The sequence below is a fragment of the Haemorhous mexicanus genome, chromosome 5 (genome assembly GCF_027477595.1).
Source record: "Haemorhous mexicanus isolate bHaeMex1 chromosome 5, bHaeMex1.pri, whole genome shotgun sequence".
Taxonomy (NCBI): Eukaryota; Metazoa; Chordata; class Aves; order Passeriformes; family Fringillidae; genus Haemorhous; species Haemorhous mexicanus.
Window position 1 is genome coordinate 40,825,094 of NC_082345.1, and position 19,941 is coordinate 40,845,034.

Below are 19,941 nucleotides of genomic sequence, written 5' to 3' on the forward strand. Positions count from 1 at the left end.
CCTATAGTTGACTGACTCACTGCCCAAGTGCGAGCTCAGTGAGGGAATTGAGAGAATTGTGGCCAAGAGCCAGAGCTCACAGATGCAACATTTCTCACTCTTATGTTGATGCTTCCTACAGAACTGATCAAATCAGCCCCAAATCAGCTGATTTCATTTGAGAAATTAGTTCTTCTCTCTGTAAAAAGAAATGTAAATCTGTCACACAGCTGAGGCAAACCAGTTTAGTCATATCATGCGCCCACCTCCAGGAAAGTTTTGCCAGTCTGAGGAGTGGATGCCAGTGGAGTGCCCTGGCATCACCTCAACAGCTGGTATGGTGTCTTCAGCCTCTGTGATGCAGCAGTCTCTAGGATCGTCTTCAGCTGGTACCCACCCGTGCAAACAGGACTAGAATGAAACCCAGTTTCTAGCCCAGGATGATGGGCAGCACTCAAACCTCGCAGCAGCAGACTGAGAACTTCCTCTGTTGTAGCACTAGGGTTCATCTTAGTTTCTGACAGAGGATGATAGCCAACTGCCTGACAAGGCTTGTAGTATGTCTTCTGTACAGTTTCCAGGGACATATGTGACCTTCAATGTCCATATAAGCATTCAGCCCAATTCCAACCTCATAGTCAGTCTTTGGCCTCTTCAACTTCCTGTGGTGGAGTCTGTGGATTAATTGCAGTGTGGAAAAGACTGCTTTGATCCATACATTTTCACTTTCTCATATTTTAATTAACATTCACTTGAAAATCACTTTGAGGGGAGACCATACAGCTATCTGAACTGGATTAACCCTCTGTTTCTCATCAGTGTTACTTCTGTCTTTGATTTAATCCATAGAGCTCATAACATGCATAAAGATTTAAATGTATATGCTTTCATGAAAAATTGATCAAGAGCCAAAATTGCTATTTAATACTATATGAGAAATGCCTAATTTCAGGAAATAGTATGCTTACTTTAAACAAAGATTTTTCATAATAGATGTGGGTTGGGTTTTTTTCCTAGCAAAAATATGAGTGAGATTTTACATTGCCACATCCTGAAAAGCAACATACAAATATACTAAACTTCCCTGAACTAATCAGGACTTGAAGCAATCAAAGTAACCTATTCCTATCATGTTTTTCCTAATACTTATACAGAACCAAATTAGAGCTCTATTTTCTTATCACCCAAATACTATTTGGACAAGCACTTATATTTTTGCAGTCTACATATGATATTTGGGATTGTTTGGCAGATTTGCATATTCTGTAGCCTCAGTGTCTCCTCAATAGAACATGGATGACTTAAACAGAAGCATCTTCCAGGTCAAGAGTGTTTCTCGTTGCTTTTCGCTGTTTCTTATAAACTCAAGTGTATGCCTGTAATTTTTCTACTATTTCTGGTGATTTTCACTATGCTTTATTCAATAATTGCTCCCTGGCATTGGAAGTATTTAAATGTCCCAAGATTGATATTTCTAGTCATATTGTGTTTTAGCACAAATATATTATGTGTGAAAGTTTGAGTAGGTCACTGCAGACAGCTGCTGATACACAGAAATATGAAGCTACTTTAATTAATCACTAAGAATAATTGATTTTATACTCATGAGAATTTTGTCTTGGTTTACAGACATAATTCAAAGTTTAATGTAGACCTCAAAAAAGGGCAGGTCTTTCCTCTTGGAGAAGATCATATGGTAGTGGGAGAGGTAAATGGGAGAGGAGTGAATGCACCTCAGATACCGGTTCGGCTTAGGGCAAAGTTCCTTTGGAGTGGGACTTGGCAAAATGCATTGTTGCAGGTGTGTAATTCTGGCTAGGGATATACTGCCTCCCGTGTGATTCATGGACTACCTGAGACTCTAAAGTTGCTGTGACACATGACTCACATAATTTTAGAAAGCCAAAATCTTCTGTGGGTGCGTATCAGGCACCTGAGCCAGCCAAAGGGGCTCACCTGATGCCCAGTGCAGCTGCAATCTCAAATACTGAACAGTGACAGGAAGGAAAATCTAGTATGTTAAGGGGGAGAAAAAGAAAGAAATTCAGGTATTTTCACTTTTTTTTGATGTATTTGTTGTATTCCTGCGCCAAAGCTGTACAAATAAATCTGCAACACTTTCAGCTTCCCTCCTGATAAATACATCCTTATTTTGGTTGTACAGCTGAGGCTGTCTGGGGAGGGTGACAGGATGAAACACTGTGGCACTGATGAACTGTGCAGGCAGCAGAGTAGGGTGCTCAGATAGAGGGACCCACAGCTTGGCCATAGTGCAATATTTGCTTTAGTGCAGAAAAACCCTCCCATTTCATAGCATTTTTGTTGAATTTTTAAAACCATATATAAATAACTGAAGCACAGGCAGGTAAGAAAAGCCTTTTCTGAGCTCTCTCACTTGTTTGGCTTAACCAAATAAGTGTTCATTTTTATTTTTGTTTTAGCACAAAATAGAACTCACCTCCCAGTGGCCCTTAAATATGTAAAATTCCTAGCATGTATAATTTGTTGATTTAGTTTTCATATTTTTTCATGAATGGTTAAGATGTATACTTTCACCTTTAATCTTCTTTGTCTTTGATTATTTTTGTTCTGTATAATCAGTTTAGCTGGAGGTTTGGGAAAACGTCTGAGGTGGTCGGATCAGAAGGAGTTTTGTGGGGAGCAACATGCAGAGAAATGGAATCGTATATTTGAAGCTCATTGCAGAAAGGATATTATTGATGATAAGGGAAATGTAAGAAGGTGGTGCTTCTCTGAATTTTTCTTAAGAAGCAGAACATGACCGGGCAAATTCAGGTTTGCTGTAATATCCTGAAAATATTATTTCAGACTCTGTGTCGCATATTCCCTTTCACGTTAGAGATTTTTTTGTCCCTTTAACATGAAGATCTTTATTAAAAAGCCCCTGTAGGATGTCAGTTGTGAATGATCTTTGGTGGACTTGTGTGCTGTGTTTCCCTTTCTGGAAATTTGTCTTCCAAGTTTTCCACTACAAGCAGAAAACTCCTTCAGTTCAAACTACCTTTTTTACTTGGATCAGAGGAACCTAGAAACCGTCGCCACAGTTGCAATATCCAGGTGGGTAATTGCTCAGGAAAATGAGCCATCCAGGGGCTTTGCCTCTGGGCTCAACAAGTCGCTATTGCCAACAGAGGCAGCTGATTCAAAATCATAACCTCCTTGGGGAGGTGGTTGCAATCCATGATAAACACTGCAGATGAGCAAAGGTAAAGGATTAGTGCTGTCTTACTAGGATGTTTCAGCCCTTTCTTTTCCAAAGCAAAAGGACCAGCTAGAGGAACACAGTAAGACATGACTTGTGTATCTATGTTAACGCTTTGTTTTATTTATTTAGATGGATTACTTTACAGAGGTTAATTTCACTTTTTTTTGCAGGTGGTATGTGGATTTAATTTTTGTAATTATAACCTGTAAATGGCTTGTCAGGTTTCCATTGTATGAGTGATTCTCTTAATGATGACACGTCACATTGTTTGTCTAAGTACAGGTATTATTGCTTTTGTACTTCATCCATTAGCAGTTTCCTCTCCTAATCTCTTACCTTTGTGGACTATAGTCAAAACGATATCTAGGCATGCCATCAGGATGGCGTCAGAATAATATTAAAATATTTAAATATTAATGACTTTTTGAAAATTTTCTGATAGTAGCATTTAAGATTTTTTTTCCTTTCTCTTTTCTATATTCTTTCTTTTCTTTTTCTTTTTTTTTTCCTCTTATTAACTTTTCTCAACAAAAAATTTTTATACTTAAGAATTTTCAGAAATGCAATTTTACACCAGACCCTCAGGTCAGACTTCAATTTCAGTCACCTTCAGGAGACACATACTAGAGCCAAGAATATAATGCCCCCGAGTGTTGCCTTCATCCCAGACCAGTCTGATAACGTTGTTGTTATTGAGGAGAGCTGATGCCTATGCTGAATAGACATAAATTAGCTGTGATCCTGTCAGAAGGAACTTGGGAAAAGACTTTAATCTTGCCCTGTTCCTGTCATTTACTGTAAGCACCCAGAGTTTGCCACAGTGTAATGAATTGATACATCTCCAATCTAGTCCACTGCTGCTTTATGCTTTTATGAATACAATACCAAAAAAGGGGTAATAGAGAGCACAGAACACATCTGTGATGTTCTTCTCACTCTGAAGTGCTCTTGGGATTCCATCAAGTATTTATGTAAATTACCTTTCACTGATTGAGTTAGAAATTCCATTCCTAAAGTGACAGATTCTGGATTGCTTACTTGCCTTTCGACAGGAAGAGTCAAATGCACTCTCTTGTGCTGTCTGAATTAGAAAAAGCCGACATGTAATTCTCTTACTTAATTTTTTGCTATAATTGCTGGGGAACTAAGATTCACACTGACAGCAGAAAAGGAGAAGCAGATCCTTTCAGTGAACAGCAAAGCAAGGTTCTTATAATCAATGGTAGATGCTTCTTCCTTAGATATTTTTGGGCTTTTTTGGGGATGAAAAGTCAAAAAAAAAAAAAAAAAAAAAGAAAAGAAGAAAATTTTTATAGCAAATCTTTATAGCTGTAGAAGATGCATCCTGAGATAAGCTATAAGGGCAAATTTCTAAGGAAGTTTTCTAAAAGGGTGCTGTAATCTCTGTGTGCAAGGCCAGGTGAGATTTTTAAGCAGGCTGATGCCAGACTGACAGAGAGCTGGGGTCTTCAGGCTTCCCCCAGGACCACAAAGGACAATGTAGCTCTTACAGACACATACACACTGCAGCCATGGATGAATATTTGTTAAAAGACACAGTGGACTGAATTCAGACCTGGTAGGCAGAAATGTGGCTCTCCTGAAGATAATGGACTTTCTCCACATTTTACTGTGCCTGGATATGATGAACTACAATCCCAGAATACTAAATCTATGAGAATCTATTACCTTTTTATAGGCTCTTTAAGATCTTCTATTTCTTCTGAAACTAGATATTTTTCTCTCTGTTTCATTTCTATGTCTTTATCAGTGAGATTTTAACACACTGTTTAATAATATCTCTATAATGTGTTATGATACGTGGATCAAGTATGTTTAAATGAATGTATTTTGATTTTATGCCTGCTAATTTTGCTCAGTAACAACAGTTATTATTAACCCCATAACTCAGGGTCACCAGCTTGAACACTCTTTATGCCATCCTAATGTGTCTCCAGGGACCCTCATGACAGTCTTTCTATTTCAGGAGCAACTCCCTTCCTCATCTACTCAAGACATTCAGACCAGGCTGTCTTAGTGTAGTCACAGCTTCAAAGCTCCAAACCAATTCTTTTCAGGTGTTCCATGAGTCAGTGTGAGGTGCAGAAGAAAAAGTGCTCACATCTGTTACACCTCCACATGTCCCCTCTCAAGACATCTCTCTATTTCATTGATAAAGTTGGAGCAGTTTTGTAACCATTGAGGATGTCTGTCCAATTTGAGAAGCAAAGAGAAGAAGATTTTGTATTTTAAAAATGCCAGGGTGGAAAGGGTATTTGAAGTGGAAGAATCTTGTAATACTTCCAACGGAATTAAAGCTCAGTTGTGTGGTAAGAGCAGATCTCATGCATCAAGACCTGACAATCCCAGTAGTGTAAAAAAAATGAGAAAAAGGGAGGAAAAAAAAGAAAACTGCTCAGTACTGACAGAAAAATGAAATCAATGGTGGAAAAGAAAAGCAAATATTTTATGGTTTTATGTTGCAGTTTCGAAATACTGATAAAGAAAAACAGTCCTAATGTGTGATGTTGCTTTTCTTGAAGATAAATGTTTCCTTTCTTTCTGAACCATAACCATATTCCCAGTGTGATGTCTCACCCACGGATATTTAATTCTCTTTATGCAGCTCTGGTTAGGAAGGAAGAATACCTGCTTTGTTCCTCAGAGCAGGAAGCTGGCCCATGGCTCTAAATAGGAAATTTAAAATAAAAATCTTTTTTATCTTGGGTCAACTGGCTCAGGCAGAACTTAGTGACTTCCTAAGTCAGAAGCTGCCAGAAGCATTGGAATCCGGTGGCCATCTGACATAGTCATCCTTTCTCCCTTCTCCACTCCCTATTGTCTGCAAAAGGGATAGGAAACAAAGAAGCAGATTCTAAAGTACCACAGGGAAGTTCTGTTTATCAGGCATCTTGTGAAGACCCAATATCAGGGTCTTCTTGGACACAGAAGATTTCAGCCTAAATTATTTCTTGGGTAAAATTCCACTGACTTCACAAAAAGGATCTGAACTTGAGGAAACTTCTAAATTTCACTGTAATTCTAACACAGGGAAAGAAAATGCTTCAGTGCTATAGTTTGTCTCATCCTGTGACATGGATGAGGAAGGTTTAGGAAATTCAAACATGGGGAATGTATCCAGAATGTTTCATTTCTGATCTCAGAAACTGCTAATCAAAATTAAAATTGTATGATTTCACTATGTGTGACTCATTCTTCACCTTCAGGGAGATATGCTAAGACAATATTCCAAAGGAATCTTCATTGTGCAAGCTCAACATCTCTTTCTTTAAGGATGCATTGATGTTTAATGCTTAACTTTCATTTCTAAGGTAGTAATTATGTTATCTTTAACACTGACTTGTCCAAGGAATTAAGTCAAAACTATCTGGAACCCATTCTGATTGTACCTGGGCAAAGGTGGTACTATGCTAATGAATAGCATTTAAGGCACTGAAATGTACCATTGGATCCATTACGTATTGTGATGCACATAGATTACACAGATTATTGTTACAGGGAAAAAACTCAACAACAATTAGTGAAAAGCCCCAGAGATCAGTCATCTTGAGAATTAAATGTCTTGTACAAGGAGTTCATTTGAACTGATTTTGTTTTTCAGACACTGCAAATGGATGTAAACAAGCTGAATATCACATTGCTTCGGATATTTCGCCAAGGAGTGGCAGCAGCACTGGGACTGTTACCTCAGCAAGTTCATATCAACAGACTCATTGTAAGTTCCAAAAGACTGTGTGTATTAAAGTGTACCTGTTTATTTAAATTCTCTCATATTAATTTTCCTGTCACTATGGAGGAGTGCAATTAAATGGGACAGAAAAATACTTATTATTCCATTTCTTCAACTACACTACAGAAAAATAGGTCCCCATTACAAAATTATTTAAATTTTCCTTTGAAAATACACCATTCTCAGCTAAGCCAGATAAATCTAGTTTTTGTCCTATTCATAAGCAGATTGCTTATCCCTTAGTTTTCATTCCAATGCAGCTCTTTTTCTTGTTCACACCTTATCCATGTTTTGTTTCTCAAAGGTTGAACATTGCTCAAAAAATACACGTGATTCATCCTTTCAAAGGCATCTTCACAATTTATCCTCAGACTTTCCATTAGTAAATTAAATGTCATCTACAATATTAATATTCATGGTTTGTTATTCTGCTATAATAATCTGTCCTCAGAAATGATCTTGTAGACTACGGTATCCTGCTGGCAAAAGATGGTGATAAGTTTGCTTCCAGCAAAAAAGATTTTTTTTATTCAATTGTCATTCTATGGTTTTTTGTGTATGCATACTTATTAACACTGTGGTCTTTTTATGACAATTTTACGATGAAGCAAGAAAACCCAACATCATGTGTGTTTTGCTAGCCTTCAGTTCACTTTGCAGAGGGAAGAAGAGCTTTTTTATTCTATGTGCAGTTTGAATATTAGGTAAGAAAACTGTCAGGTTCAGCATAAAAGTATTTTCTGCCTTGAAAGCTTGATAGGATTGTATACATCAAACAGGATTATAAAACTCCTTCAAGAAATGTCTCTGTGAGAAAGATCTCACAAGAAGTACAGCGAGAAAGATCAATAGGAATGCACTGGAGCCCTTTCCATGTTCTTCAGGAATCTCACTCATTCGTGAAAAGTGATGCTAAATTTTATTTGTCCCCTGCATTGACCAGATTGAAAGGTTTAAAGACATATTCAGAGAAAAGCACAATTAAATGAAAAATGTTTTGGAGTCTGAGATGTGTATTTCAACATACTGAATCACTTAGTAGCTTTCTTACTATGCTCCTTAGAAATTATGTAAATAAAGAGAAGAAATATGCTGTTTATTTTCCTACTGGCTCCACTGCTTTGTGCTTTCTCCTCTCATTTATGATTTAAGGGAAGAGGTAGTGTCATTTTGCACCTGCATGTAGCCCAGAAAACAGTAAGCACTACTATTTAATTAGTCTCTTCAACACCTGTAAAAGTTCTTTTATGAATCAATATTTCAGCTATATAAGAAAGCAAGCAAACTTTTCCTCTATTTGCTCTAAAAATCACACACAGTCAAAATTCACAAGGAAGACTAAAACATCTTAGGAGACATTTTTCCCTCTTTTCATTCTTCTAACATGAAGCAGTTCCTCTCGCACAATGTGGTGGCAAGCAAGCAGAGCACATCAAAATTCATCTTGCCTTGTTTCAGTGTGTTGTTTCTAAACTACTCATCTAGGCTCCCTGTAAAAGCAGTAGAGAGGATGGTAACTGCAGGAGAAGAGGCATTGAGATCCATCCTGATTATATTAGGATGGAATAAGAGATGCCAGTCCCTCTCTGCTGACTTTTGGAGGTTGGCAACTGAAGTGAGGTGAGGTGACTCAGTCCCAAGTGAGCAGCTCTCAGAAGTGGTCAGGAGTCTGGAAGCCAGGATGTGGATGGGCATAGAGGGAGCAGACAGCCTGCTAACCTCTTACATGTTACACAGATGCCAGGAAATATTAACTGGCTATCTCCAGTGTCTCCTTAACCTTTCCAGTACATCCTCCTCCCATAAAGGTCCTTTAATGGCATAGAGAAACTCATGAACAGAGGAGGCACAAAACACTGGGAATGCTGCATACCTGCCAAGCCTTGCCTGGTGCCTGTGACCTGCACGCAGCAGCAGTCCCCTTCCCATGTCAGAGACTGAGTACAACCCCAGCCTCTGTCGTAATAGGACACAAAATAAAACAACACGCATGCTGGAACTTCTGAGGTAAAAAAGAAGGGCAGTTTATTCTCAACTTTGATATATATAGAATTCAAAAAGTGACCCTGGATTGGAGGATGAAATTGCTACTTTTCTAGTGACACTGGTCAAACTAACAGTCCATCAATTTTCTCCTCCTCCAGGAAAGAATGCAAAACCAATTGTTTTTCACATAAAAGCGCGTGAGAAACTCCATTACAAAAATGTAAACATCAGAAGGCTTAAAAGAACTTAGAAGAACAGGGTGACAAGCCTCAAATCAGTTTCTTCAGCTCCCATCGGTAGCCAGTGTCCTTACCATTCTTATTGAGCAAATGGACCAGCAGCACATGTGAGAGCACAGAGGACAGATTTAGGGCAAACACATTTGAAAGAGTCTCTTTCTGTGCAGTTCTATTTTGAATGCAAGGAGTATTTTATGCAAAGAGTATTTCATGCAAAGGTATTTTAAGAATAGCAAAAGATGTCTTTTTCTTCACTTCAGTAGAGATAATGATGCACATTCAAGGTGATGGGAGGGAGGCAGGGGAAATCAGGATTATCCCCATTTGAACTGATCTCTCCCATCCCATAATGATGAATAGCAAATAACCAGATTGGTGAGGTTCTTGCCAGGCAGCAATGCAGGGAGCAGCTTCATACCTAGCTCATGTGTGTGGAATTCCCCAGATCTGGAATCTGTTCCACAGTGTCAGCTACACTGGCCATAGCCATGGGGAGACAGGGTTCCCACATCCTGTTTGGACATCAGAATTGTCTCACATGCTGTTCAAGTCTATCACAACAGAGAGACTCTCTTTCCTTTTGCTACCTTGAAACAGAGTAGGCATCACTGACATTTCTAATACAGAACCTCTTAGGCTGCCAGGACTGCATCAAAGACACCTGGGCAAGAATTAATAGATAAGGGAGTCGACATTCTCAGGTCACCCATTAAGTGCTCACAAAACTTCCCCGGTCCTTTAATTTTGTTGGACCATATTAAGTTGCACTGCAGTCAGCTAAGAGGACTTTATTGTGGTAGGTGTCTGCCATATGTTGAGAAGGGACTAGAAAGTAATGTCCAAACATCACAGCATTATGCTAAGCATTCCTATTTCAGCTCAGCTCAGACGAACTATCTGCTAAAATCCCTGCTGGCACATTGCCATTGACCCCATCCCATGGCTCCTCCTATCACTATGTTACATTGATTGTTAAATGATACTAGACTCAGGAAAAGTCTGCCTTGTCAATATTGATTGAGACAAAGCACACATGCCCGCATACAGAATTTGCATTTTCTTCCAGTCTGCTGGGATTTACAGAGACAGGCAAAAGGTATGCTGTGCTCACAGAGCAGGTTGCAATCTTTATACTCCATGCTTTTGCCTTTGGAATTATAGTTGCAATCTACAGAAAGCAGAGATTAATGCCAGACCCCTCCTATGATTTTGTTTCTTTTTTTTTTTTTCTTTTTTCCTTAGGGGAAGAAGAACTGTGTGGAACTGTTTGTGTCCCCACTGAACACAAAGCCAGGAATTTCTGAGGCCCTCCCATCTGAAGAAGTGCTGCGTTCCCTTAATATCAACATTTTGCATCAGAGTTTATCCCAGTTCGGAATAACAGAAGTCTCCCCTGAGGTTGGTTATCAATCTTCTTAGCTGTATTGTTTTGATACAAATTAGGCACTTACATCCTTGGTACTATTCTGGCTGAGGTTCTCAAGCATGAGGCAGAATGTGTATGGGCTTCGACAGCATCACTAGTGCAAGGCAATTATCATAGAATCCTCAAACAGCCTGTCTTGGAAAGGATTTTAAAGATTACCTAGTTCCAACCCCTCTGCCATGGACTGTTGCACCTTTCACTAGACCAGGTTGCTCAGAGCCTCATTCACCTAGCTCTGTTAAATGACTTTAGTAGTGCTTTATTAGGCTATTTACTCTTTAACATCCGTGTCCTCCTCACACAGATGAGCTACCATTGAAATCAGAGTCTAGATCCTAAGCATGCACTAATTGCCTTAAAGGAACTGGACATAAGGAGTTGCAGTCCATTAATGGGGGTAGGAAGATATAACAATTTCAATAGAGAGATAAATGGAATGCAGAAACTGGGTGTTGTCACCGTTACTACCCATATGACTTTTGTCTGTCTTGATTTTGAAGAACTGAATCTGTACATTACACCTATGCTTCTTTCTATTTTTAGCATTGGCAAGAGATTTATTTTCTTTATGTGCTCCAAAAAGAGTGTAAAAATAAAGATTGTAGCTATTATTTGTATGACTTAATCCATTTTTTGGAAGAAAAATATCTATTTCAAAGCAGAGATAATATTGTAATCTCCACAGCTTGTCTGAGACATTATCAGTGAGATTCTGGGTCAAATATTTAAACTGTGCCCAGAAAATGAAATAAAGTAAAAGCCTTAAGGGTGAAAAGCCAGTGAGCTCATCGGCATGGCCGTATCACACTGCATTTTATTTACTGTCTTACCTGAAGCCCTTACATACATATAAAAACCCTCATAATACAGTTTGGGGCCAAACCCCTTCAATCATGTTGTCAAGAATCAAGATTTACAGTGGAAACTCCCAGTTTGGCAGAGGAAGTGTCTGTGTCCAAAAAAATGGGAAAAAAATTTAAATACTCTGATGAGCTATGTTTTCCTCTATGGGTAAAAAGGTCCTGGGGTTTTTTTATATCCAAAGCTGTGTTTGAGACACTGCTGTTTGAGCCATTGGACTGTTATGCCTACCTGTATTTCTACCGATTGGAAATTGTTTTTCTCACTTATAAGTTTTCTAAGAATCTAGATGTCTTTGTTACAAAAAAAAAAAAAAAAAAGAAAAGAAATATGAAACAAGGCCAGTTCATGTTCTACAGCAACCTGACACTATCAAAATTCAGACTCCCAAGTTTTAGCTGTTCTAATAATAAACATAGCAAAGCAGTGGTTTCCAAATAAATCAAGTCTTCATATCACCCATCAGCAAACTGAGTGAAGCTTCCTTTAGGTCAGAATTTCCTTTGTATCTGAAGCTCATGAGTCTGACAGTTGGGATAGAGGCAATTATCTGTTCCTAGACTACAAATAACACTTCAGGTAGACATGGGGCAAGAACTTATATGAATAATATATGAACGGAGAAATGTCATCAAGCTGTGAAGAGATGCTGGAAAAAAAACAAGCCTTGAACTCAAGAGCTCATCTTGAGGTAGATACATTTCAATAATCTGGAGTGTTCAGTTATTTGTATTTTCTTTCTGGAAAAAAATGTAGGTAATAATTTAGAACAGGATTATTAGAATGAAAGCTGTGCAGTCTCTAACTCCTAATACTGTTGGAGACACAAGAGATTATTTTAATATTTCAATTGTTAGCAGATTATACAGCTAAGGCATTGATCCTGAAAAATAATGCAGCTTTACACTAATATGTAATACACTAATTATATTGTCCCTATGGACCTCAATAAATAGTTTACATGTGTAAGACTACACAGAAAAGAACATCTAAAAAACAGCAACATACAATCTTTACTTGGTCAGCTGCCAACCACTTATGTTCCCTCAACTTGCTCTAAGAACAAATTGCTCCAAACAAAGTAACAGTGAACTGAAAGAAAACAGGCAAACCTTTGAAGGAAAGTATAGTAATAAAAAGCCTTACATAAATGTGATTCATGCTTTTACCCATTGTAAAATGCTGTGTGTGTGTGCTGCTGAGTGATCAATCCTGATTAAATCATGAGCTAAAATTGTACACTCTTCTACCAAAAGTATGAATGCTTCACAAGCAGTATTGTATGTGCATTATCAGTGTGTCTGTGTCACAAAGTGTGACACAAAGGAAGCATTGCTCTCATCTTTCTAGGTGGGTGGCGACACAGAGGTGTTAGGGCTGGAATTTGTCTCCTTTTTCAGCTGTATTTCAGTAAGAGCTGCCTAAGGCTTGAAAGTCTTCTGGCTCTCTCTCTATGGCAAACAAAAAGAGATATGTTTGACAGGCAGTTCATCCCATCTGTGAGAAACCTCTCTTGAGATGGCTTGGTTGACCCTTTTTAACAAGGTTTAGTGTAAACTAGACTCCCAGAGGGGTAATGCTGCGGGAGATTAGCCTGTCCAAAGAGATTTTACCAAGATTTTGTAGGAAAACCCACATGGAAAACTGCTCTGCTCGGTTTCAGCCCATACTATACCGTAAACAGCAAAAATCCCATTGGATGTCAGTACCTGGAACTACATTTCCATTCATTACACAAATAATTTACTTGTTCACATCTCCTGATGCATGGATCACTGCTTGATCTATTTTCAAGTAAATTGCCTGTCTCAAAATTATGTCCCAGTTTCTTATTCTGCAGTTGCTGAAAGAGCAGTTTCCCTATATGTCTTTGCTGTAGGAACCACGGGAGTACTTTACTGTCTGGTGTAAAATGAGATGTCTGCCTGTGGAAATGTGTAAATTTAAAAGTGTCCTTGCCATTTCAGGGGTCCAGGACAATGTCTATACCTTTCATATCTCCCTGATTTTCCAATGGCTTATCATAGCTGTAGCATTTTTTCTTTTATTGTGATCTAAAGTGGGATTTCAGACTGAGTTCTGCTCCATGGGATGTACCACAGTCATGAGCAGACTTCTCCAGAATAAAGTACCAAATTGTGCTTGATGGTAGGACTATATTCATTGACTTAGGCAGTCTATGTTATTATGGTGTGGGAATCCTGGCTTCCTAAAGTCTTTAAATTGCTTGGATTTCAGAATTTACTAGGTTTCAGAATTTGCTAGAAGAGAACTTGAAGTGGTTTTGAATGACAAAAATAACTGAAGTTACAGTACATAAGATAAGGGTTACTACATTTTGAGAGCTAAGCTAATGCCAGCTGGAAATGTGTCACTGAAGGAGAAATTTCCAGAGTTCATACCAATATTGTGCAATCCCAAAATGAAGCATTACAGCCTCCTTGCACAAAGAGGTTGCCTTTGAAGTATGTGATATTAACATATTAGAGAAGAAATCAAAGGAAGCAATCATGCAATTAAAGTATACAGAAACTGTAAGTCGCTGTAAGGACAAGTGATCAAAACCAGTATCAAATTTCCAGTATGGAAATTAAACAGCCTGGACTGATAGAGGCACCTGGGAACAAAGCAGAGCACAAGGACATGCTCCTGTGATCAGGCAATGCAGCTGTAGTATAAAACCTGCATGGTGCACCCAGAGCACCCAAGAGAAACAGGAGTCCTGCAGGCTGCCAGTGTGGATGTGGACTCACAGCACTTCATCACCCATGTACCTAAGGTAGAGCTTTTGAGGTGACTTTGTCATGGGAGACATGATTAAGTGACTACTATTCAGTGTCCTGTGAGCCTGAGAGGTCACACACATTTCCTACATGTTATCACTGGGGGTGGAAGTGGTTTCTTGGCAGCCTTTCCTACTGTCCCTTAGCTAACATTGTTAAAATAGCAGAAAAAACAAAGCTATTCAGTGTGAACTTCCATGAACCCTTTTTGATCTTGAGTTCTACCCCCAGCTCCCTGTAAGCTTTCCTCTGAGCTCAGAACTACAGCCTGCTATGCTCTCATTAGTGTTCCAGCCCAAGGGACTAATTGGGGTTAATTGACCCAATTTGTAAATTCACCTGTTTTCCACTGGAAATTTACCTTTTTTGGCAGGTCCTGATACTGCAGCAGAATCTTTCAGTCACAGATTTTACAGTGACTACTTCAGGTCAATGTCTTTCTTGTTATTATCAAAAGCTGTCTGCTCATTTTACTTGCTTGTAGAAATACTCCACTATTTTTCCAATAATAAGACCACAAAAGCCAGAGTGGGTTTTTAGTGTCTTTAAAAAAAAAAAAGTTTAGAAAAATTGTTTAGAAAAAACACATTTGTTCCAGTTCAGCAGATACCCTTATGTGCAGGCACTCTTCAGTAAGGTTAGTAATTGAATGGCAGTGTAAGAATACATGTGATTCTTCCACACATAGAATTATGCTGAATTCAAACAGTTTAAATTAACCTGGCTCATCCTGCCTGAAAAACTCACCTTATTGGAGACTCATTAGGGAATGGAAAAAGTAGGAAATTATGCCTTCCTCCCTGTTTGCTCCAGGATCTGGTACTCCCTGAGCTACTGAAATTCCCTTGCCACTCCATCTGCTCTGATATTCCCCCACTTTTATTAGCTGCGGGTCTTTGCAAATTAGTCTGAGTATATCCTTAAGCCTACTCCTCAAAAACTGTCTGAAGGACAAGAATATTCTCATTTCTGCCTTGCATTTGGCCATGCTATTAGCTTTTTTCCTGGGCGTCAGCAATTTGCTGTGAGCATGGCAGTTGCTATCCCTCTTATCAGTTTTCCCAGACAAAGGAACAAAGTTCTGAATGATCTGCATTGACGTTTCAAAAAGCAATTCCTTATCATGGGTGTGAGATGGCTCAGTTACTGGAGGTCACAGCTTCTTCTGTCATTAGGAAGCAGCTTCAGCAATGATTTTGCTCTCCACCAGTTAGATCTGGGAGAGAGATTTCCTTGAGTAGGTGAAGGTACTACTTTCAAAATGGTGTGTCAAGTAAGTTCAAGTTGTGGAATACTTTTTTACCCTTTCTACAGCATTTGTTAATATTCTTTGAACATTATTGTTAGAAAGACAAGTCAGGCAAAGACATGTCCTGAACACACATAGTACTAGACAGACATCATAGAGATTAATTCTCTTAAAGCCTTCTCTTCTTTTGTTCTCTTCAGTCTGTTATATGTATGAAGTCTATTATAAAATATTTTAAAAGTTTTGTAACATCATTGAATTAAAGTTTACATAAGTCTCTCATCCACTGTGACTAAAAATCCTATTCGCTTTTCATTTACTTTTTAGTGTATTTGTCCTTTCAGTACAGAGGCATTAAACCATCAGCATGGCCAATTCTCCTTTAGCTCCTGCTTTTTATCTAAATTTCCCCCTGAGAGAAATGAAACACCGGAAAGCCATCAGGTAACCCACCCAGAGTCAGACATTGAGTTCATAGCTAATAGGCCACAGCTGCAGCTGCTGCTGTCACCATGGGATTCCCATGGAGCTCAACAGGAGCAGTCTTGGATGTGGAGCAGCTGCAGGTTTGGGCTCTGAGCCAGTATTGGGACCCAAGTCCTGTGCCATGAGCACAGCAGAATGACCTTGCTGTGCTGAGGTAGCAGATTGGACAGAGAGCTGTACCCCACTACAGCAGCAGCAGTGTTTATGTCTAGGAACAATTTTTGCAGAAACATTTGGTAAGATTTCCAGCTTCTCTTTGGAAGCCCTGGGTTTTAAGTTGCTCATTAAACATCAAACTTACACTTGATAAGCCTTTTTAAACTGTCAATACCTGCAACATTTTAAAACTGAGATCATGATGCATGATTTCACACACACACACAAATAGACTAATTTTACAAGATTGGTTTCTGTAGTTGTGCTGAAGGATTTCCATTCTGGTTCCCAGGACTATTAGTTCCAAAAAACCCTCTTTATTATGCTTTCAGTTCTAAAGCTGTCAACTCCCAGTTCAAGACAAGCATTTCTTCAAGAAAGCAAGTCTCTGTAAATTAGCCATGCTACCAGATTCCTCTCAAAATATTTGCATTTTGTGGCAATTATATCTGTGAATTGTCTTGCCTTGTCTTCTTTTCAAAACAAGCAGTGCCTTATCCTGTGCTGAAAGGAGGACCATGAAAACTATATTGGGATCCAGCACCCAGCATTTTTTGTCAGCTTGTCCTCTTCCTCAGGCCGGGATCTCCCACTCCTCAGGAAGATTTCCCACATGAACTCATCATCATCCAGACTTCCTGTGTTTGGGAGGCTGAAGAGGCTTGGTTTTGGGAGGCTTTGCCTTTTTGGAAGTCAAAGTTGACTTGATACATTAACTGTGCAAAAGAGCAGGCTAATAGGTGGCTAAGCAAGTGTTAGAGCGTCCCTGCAGCTTTACAGGCCCATTGAGCAGCCACTCATCTTTGTATGGAGGAACTCTTTCCTCTGTGTTAACCTCTGTGATAAACACAACATCCCCAGAGAGGAAAAAAGGCCCCATTGGGATGGGAAGACAGCTCAGTATTTAAACTAGAGGTTTATTTAAAGCCATTAGAGAATTTCAGTGAGAGGGAAACACAAAGACCTTGACCATTGACAATGGAAACCAGAATTTTAGAAAGTTGGTTGTACTCAGTCTGAGAACTCTACTGAAAAGACACAATTAAGAAAATAAAAGCAAGTAGCTGAAAATTGGAAGGGCAATGTCTACTGAACTGTGGTCCCAGAAACATCAGACAACATACTTTATTCTAAATAATATATTGCAGTTAGACCAAGGGTACATGTACTTTGTTTCTTATACAAAATCTATATTTGAAAACATAGTGAAATTCTGGTAATTTAATAGTCCGACCAAGTCCCACTGCTGCAATAAAGACAAAAATAAATGCTTTTACAATCATTATTCTTTCATAATCTCCAGGAGTTCCCTAGGAGTTCTGGAAATTTTAGTGTGCACAGCTGTAACAGAAATGTTCTATCAGCAGGAAGCCAATGATAATGAGATTAGGCATAATCAGAATTATAGATAAACAGATAATGAGATTATTTTCAGCAAAATCAATATGTTTTACGTATTTGTGGGTGTAATCTAGAGGTGACACTGTGAGGTCTTCCTGGCTCGTGAAGGCAGTCAGGCAAGGCACCTGCTCTTTGCTCCATGTCAGGTGTAAACACTGGGAAGGCTGGCGTGTGCGGGCTGGGGCTGGAGATAAGCCCTGGGAAGAAAGAGACAGGGCGAGCACTTCCCAAAGGCTGTGTGGGAGCACAGCCCTTCGACCTGACCAGCCAGGTGGCTTCCAAGAACAGCTCTGGGTCTTGTTTGCTTTACCTTCAGGCAGGCTGTGCCAGCTGGTGAGAATTCTCTGGGCAGGCAGGCAGGGCCGTAGATCCCAGCACAGCGCCGGGAGCGCGGGGTGGCCCTGCTCCATGGACCGGGCGTGGGCAGGGGTGCCAATAGCAGCACTCAGAGTCATGCCGTGTGCTGTGGAATTTCAGCACTGACAAAGCTGAGGAGAGTGATTAATGCCCAATGAGAGCTATTTAATCTGCACATGCCACCCTATAACTTTTTTTCTCTTTCTGTTTCATTGCTTAAAAAAGAAAAATGTTTTGCAAGGCCAGCACGAAGCAGACAAAATCTGGAGCAAAGAAGGATTTTATGCAGTTGTCATATTTCTCAGCATCTTTGTCATTCTAGTGACTTGTTTAATGGTAAGTTTCCATTTTACCTTTTTGCTGTTTTTTTATATAATGCTTTTCTTTGTCTGAAAGATTGGGTCGCACATTCTTTACATGATGGGTGTTTTCTCAAGGCTAATAGAAACTCAATTCCAAGGTAAGAATTGGTCACTCTCATAATGCTGGGAAACCAAAGTTTGAAGAATCACATTTCTTGATGTATTTCGAGTTGAATGAAGAATGTAACTAGAAGGAAGCTGAAGAAATAAATAACAGGTTCTTAAATCTACAGGGTAACTGTGTAGGGACATGAGTGATGACTTCTCAACCTTCTTAGGTCCCAGGATCCCTGAAGTCCTCTTACCTGCCTTTATTTCAGTTTTATTCAATAGTAAAAGCAACACCACATTGATAGAATGTTGTCAGTGCACAGTTTTTAAAGTGTGTGTTGGTATTTGTGTATCAAATACACAAATATTAAACTGAAATAACTAGTAAGAACATGAAGGAATAATTATATTTTTGAGCAACTTTGCCATTCTCATTGTCTGAGCTCAGTGGCCAGGTTTCTGAGCATTAGGCACAATTCTAATATATTGAATATGAGAAGTGCAATGGTCACACAGAAGATGAAGAACACTACCACTACTGACTTTTGGAGGGTAATTTTTGCATTTTTGTCCAATGTTATACATTTTCCTTCTTTAAATTGTGTGATACTTCTGCAGTGCACACATACAAGTGTTAACTGAATTCTCTGAAAATGGACAGCATTTGTGAACACACAGTATCTTGAGGTCTTTTTGAGATATTTTGCTCTCAAACATATTTAATTTTCTTTCTTTAACTACTTACAGCCTTAAGATGGAAAGCATGTTTAATCTGAAGTTATTAAAAAATGTTCACAGTTATACAGATGTTCACAAAAATTTATAACAAAATGTTATTTAATCTTTTAAGGTCTCCCTAAGATTTGAAAAGCACTTGTTTTATTACAGGAAATTGTTGCTTTATTTAATTTCTACTTTCTTGTTGACTTCATCTCTCCATGCCATTTCACTCAAAAAGAGGAGGCTAACTCTAGAAATCTCTTCTTCTCTACTCTCTGTTTTGGAGAAGAGATATTTTGGTCATTACTGGCTATTTAACTGGAAGAGTTTGGAAAATGCTGGCTGTCCTTGTCCTGGTCCTGCCCAATATTTTCATTAATAATCTGGAATGCATTGACAATATTGGAAATTATAACCATTCTGTATGACAGTATCAGAGCTTCAAATATTTTTAGGGTGCCAGAGAAAAGATGGCTGCTTGGCAGGGATGAGAGCTCTAATCCTGTGCATCACTACAATGTAGGAAATATGTGGCAAAACAACAGTTCTGTAGGAAAGGTTCCAGCAGTATCACAGAACAGAATTACAGAAGTAGATAAGGAGATAAGCAACATCAATGTTGCAAAAATACACTTCTTACCCTGGGATATATAAATGAGGGTATGATCTCTAAGATCTGAATTCAGCTCTGCTATGGTAATTTGGTTGTCATGTCTTACTTATTTTCTATTGTCTCTCTCCACCACATTTGTGAAAAATTTCAGGCAATTATAGGAGGAAGGAGATGCAAGAGTGATCAGAGACACAGAGGACATGAAATAATTTGGTTTATTTATGACAGGGAAAAGGAGCAAGCAAAAACATGATAGTTCTTGAACATGGAAAGATTTCAAAGGCTGTTGTAAGGA

General features: G+C 38.9%; 1 protein-coding gene across 1 annotated transcript in view; it reads left to right on the forward strand.

Moving 5' to 3' along the window:
- The window catches only part of PTPRR (protein tyrosine phosphatase receptor type R), a 138,999-nt gene that overhangs the window by 63,384 nt on the left and 55,674 nt on the right, over positions 1–19,941 (forward strand). The window contains exons 3-5 of the mRNA XM_059846920.1: positions 6,828–6,941; positions 10,424–10,579; positions 18,126–18,236. Of these exons, the coding sequence (XP_059702903.1) occupies positions 6,828–6,941; positions 10,424–10,579; positions 18,126–18,236 (381 nt within the window). The remainder of the gene's footprint in view (positions 1–6,827; positions 6,942–10,423; positions 10,580–18,125; positions 18,237–19,941) is intronic.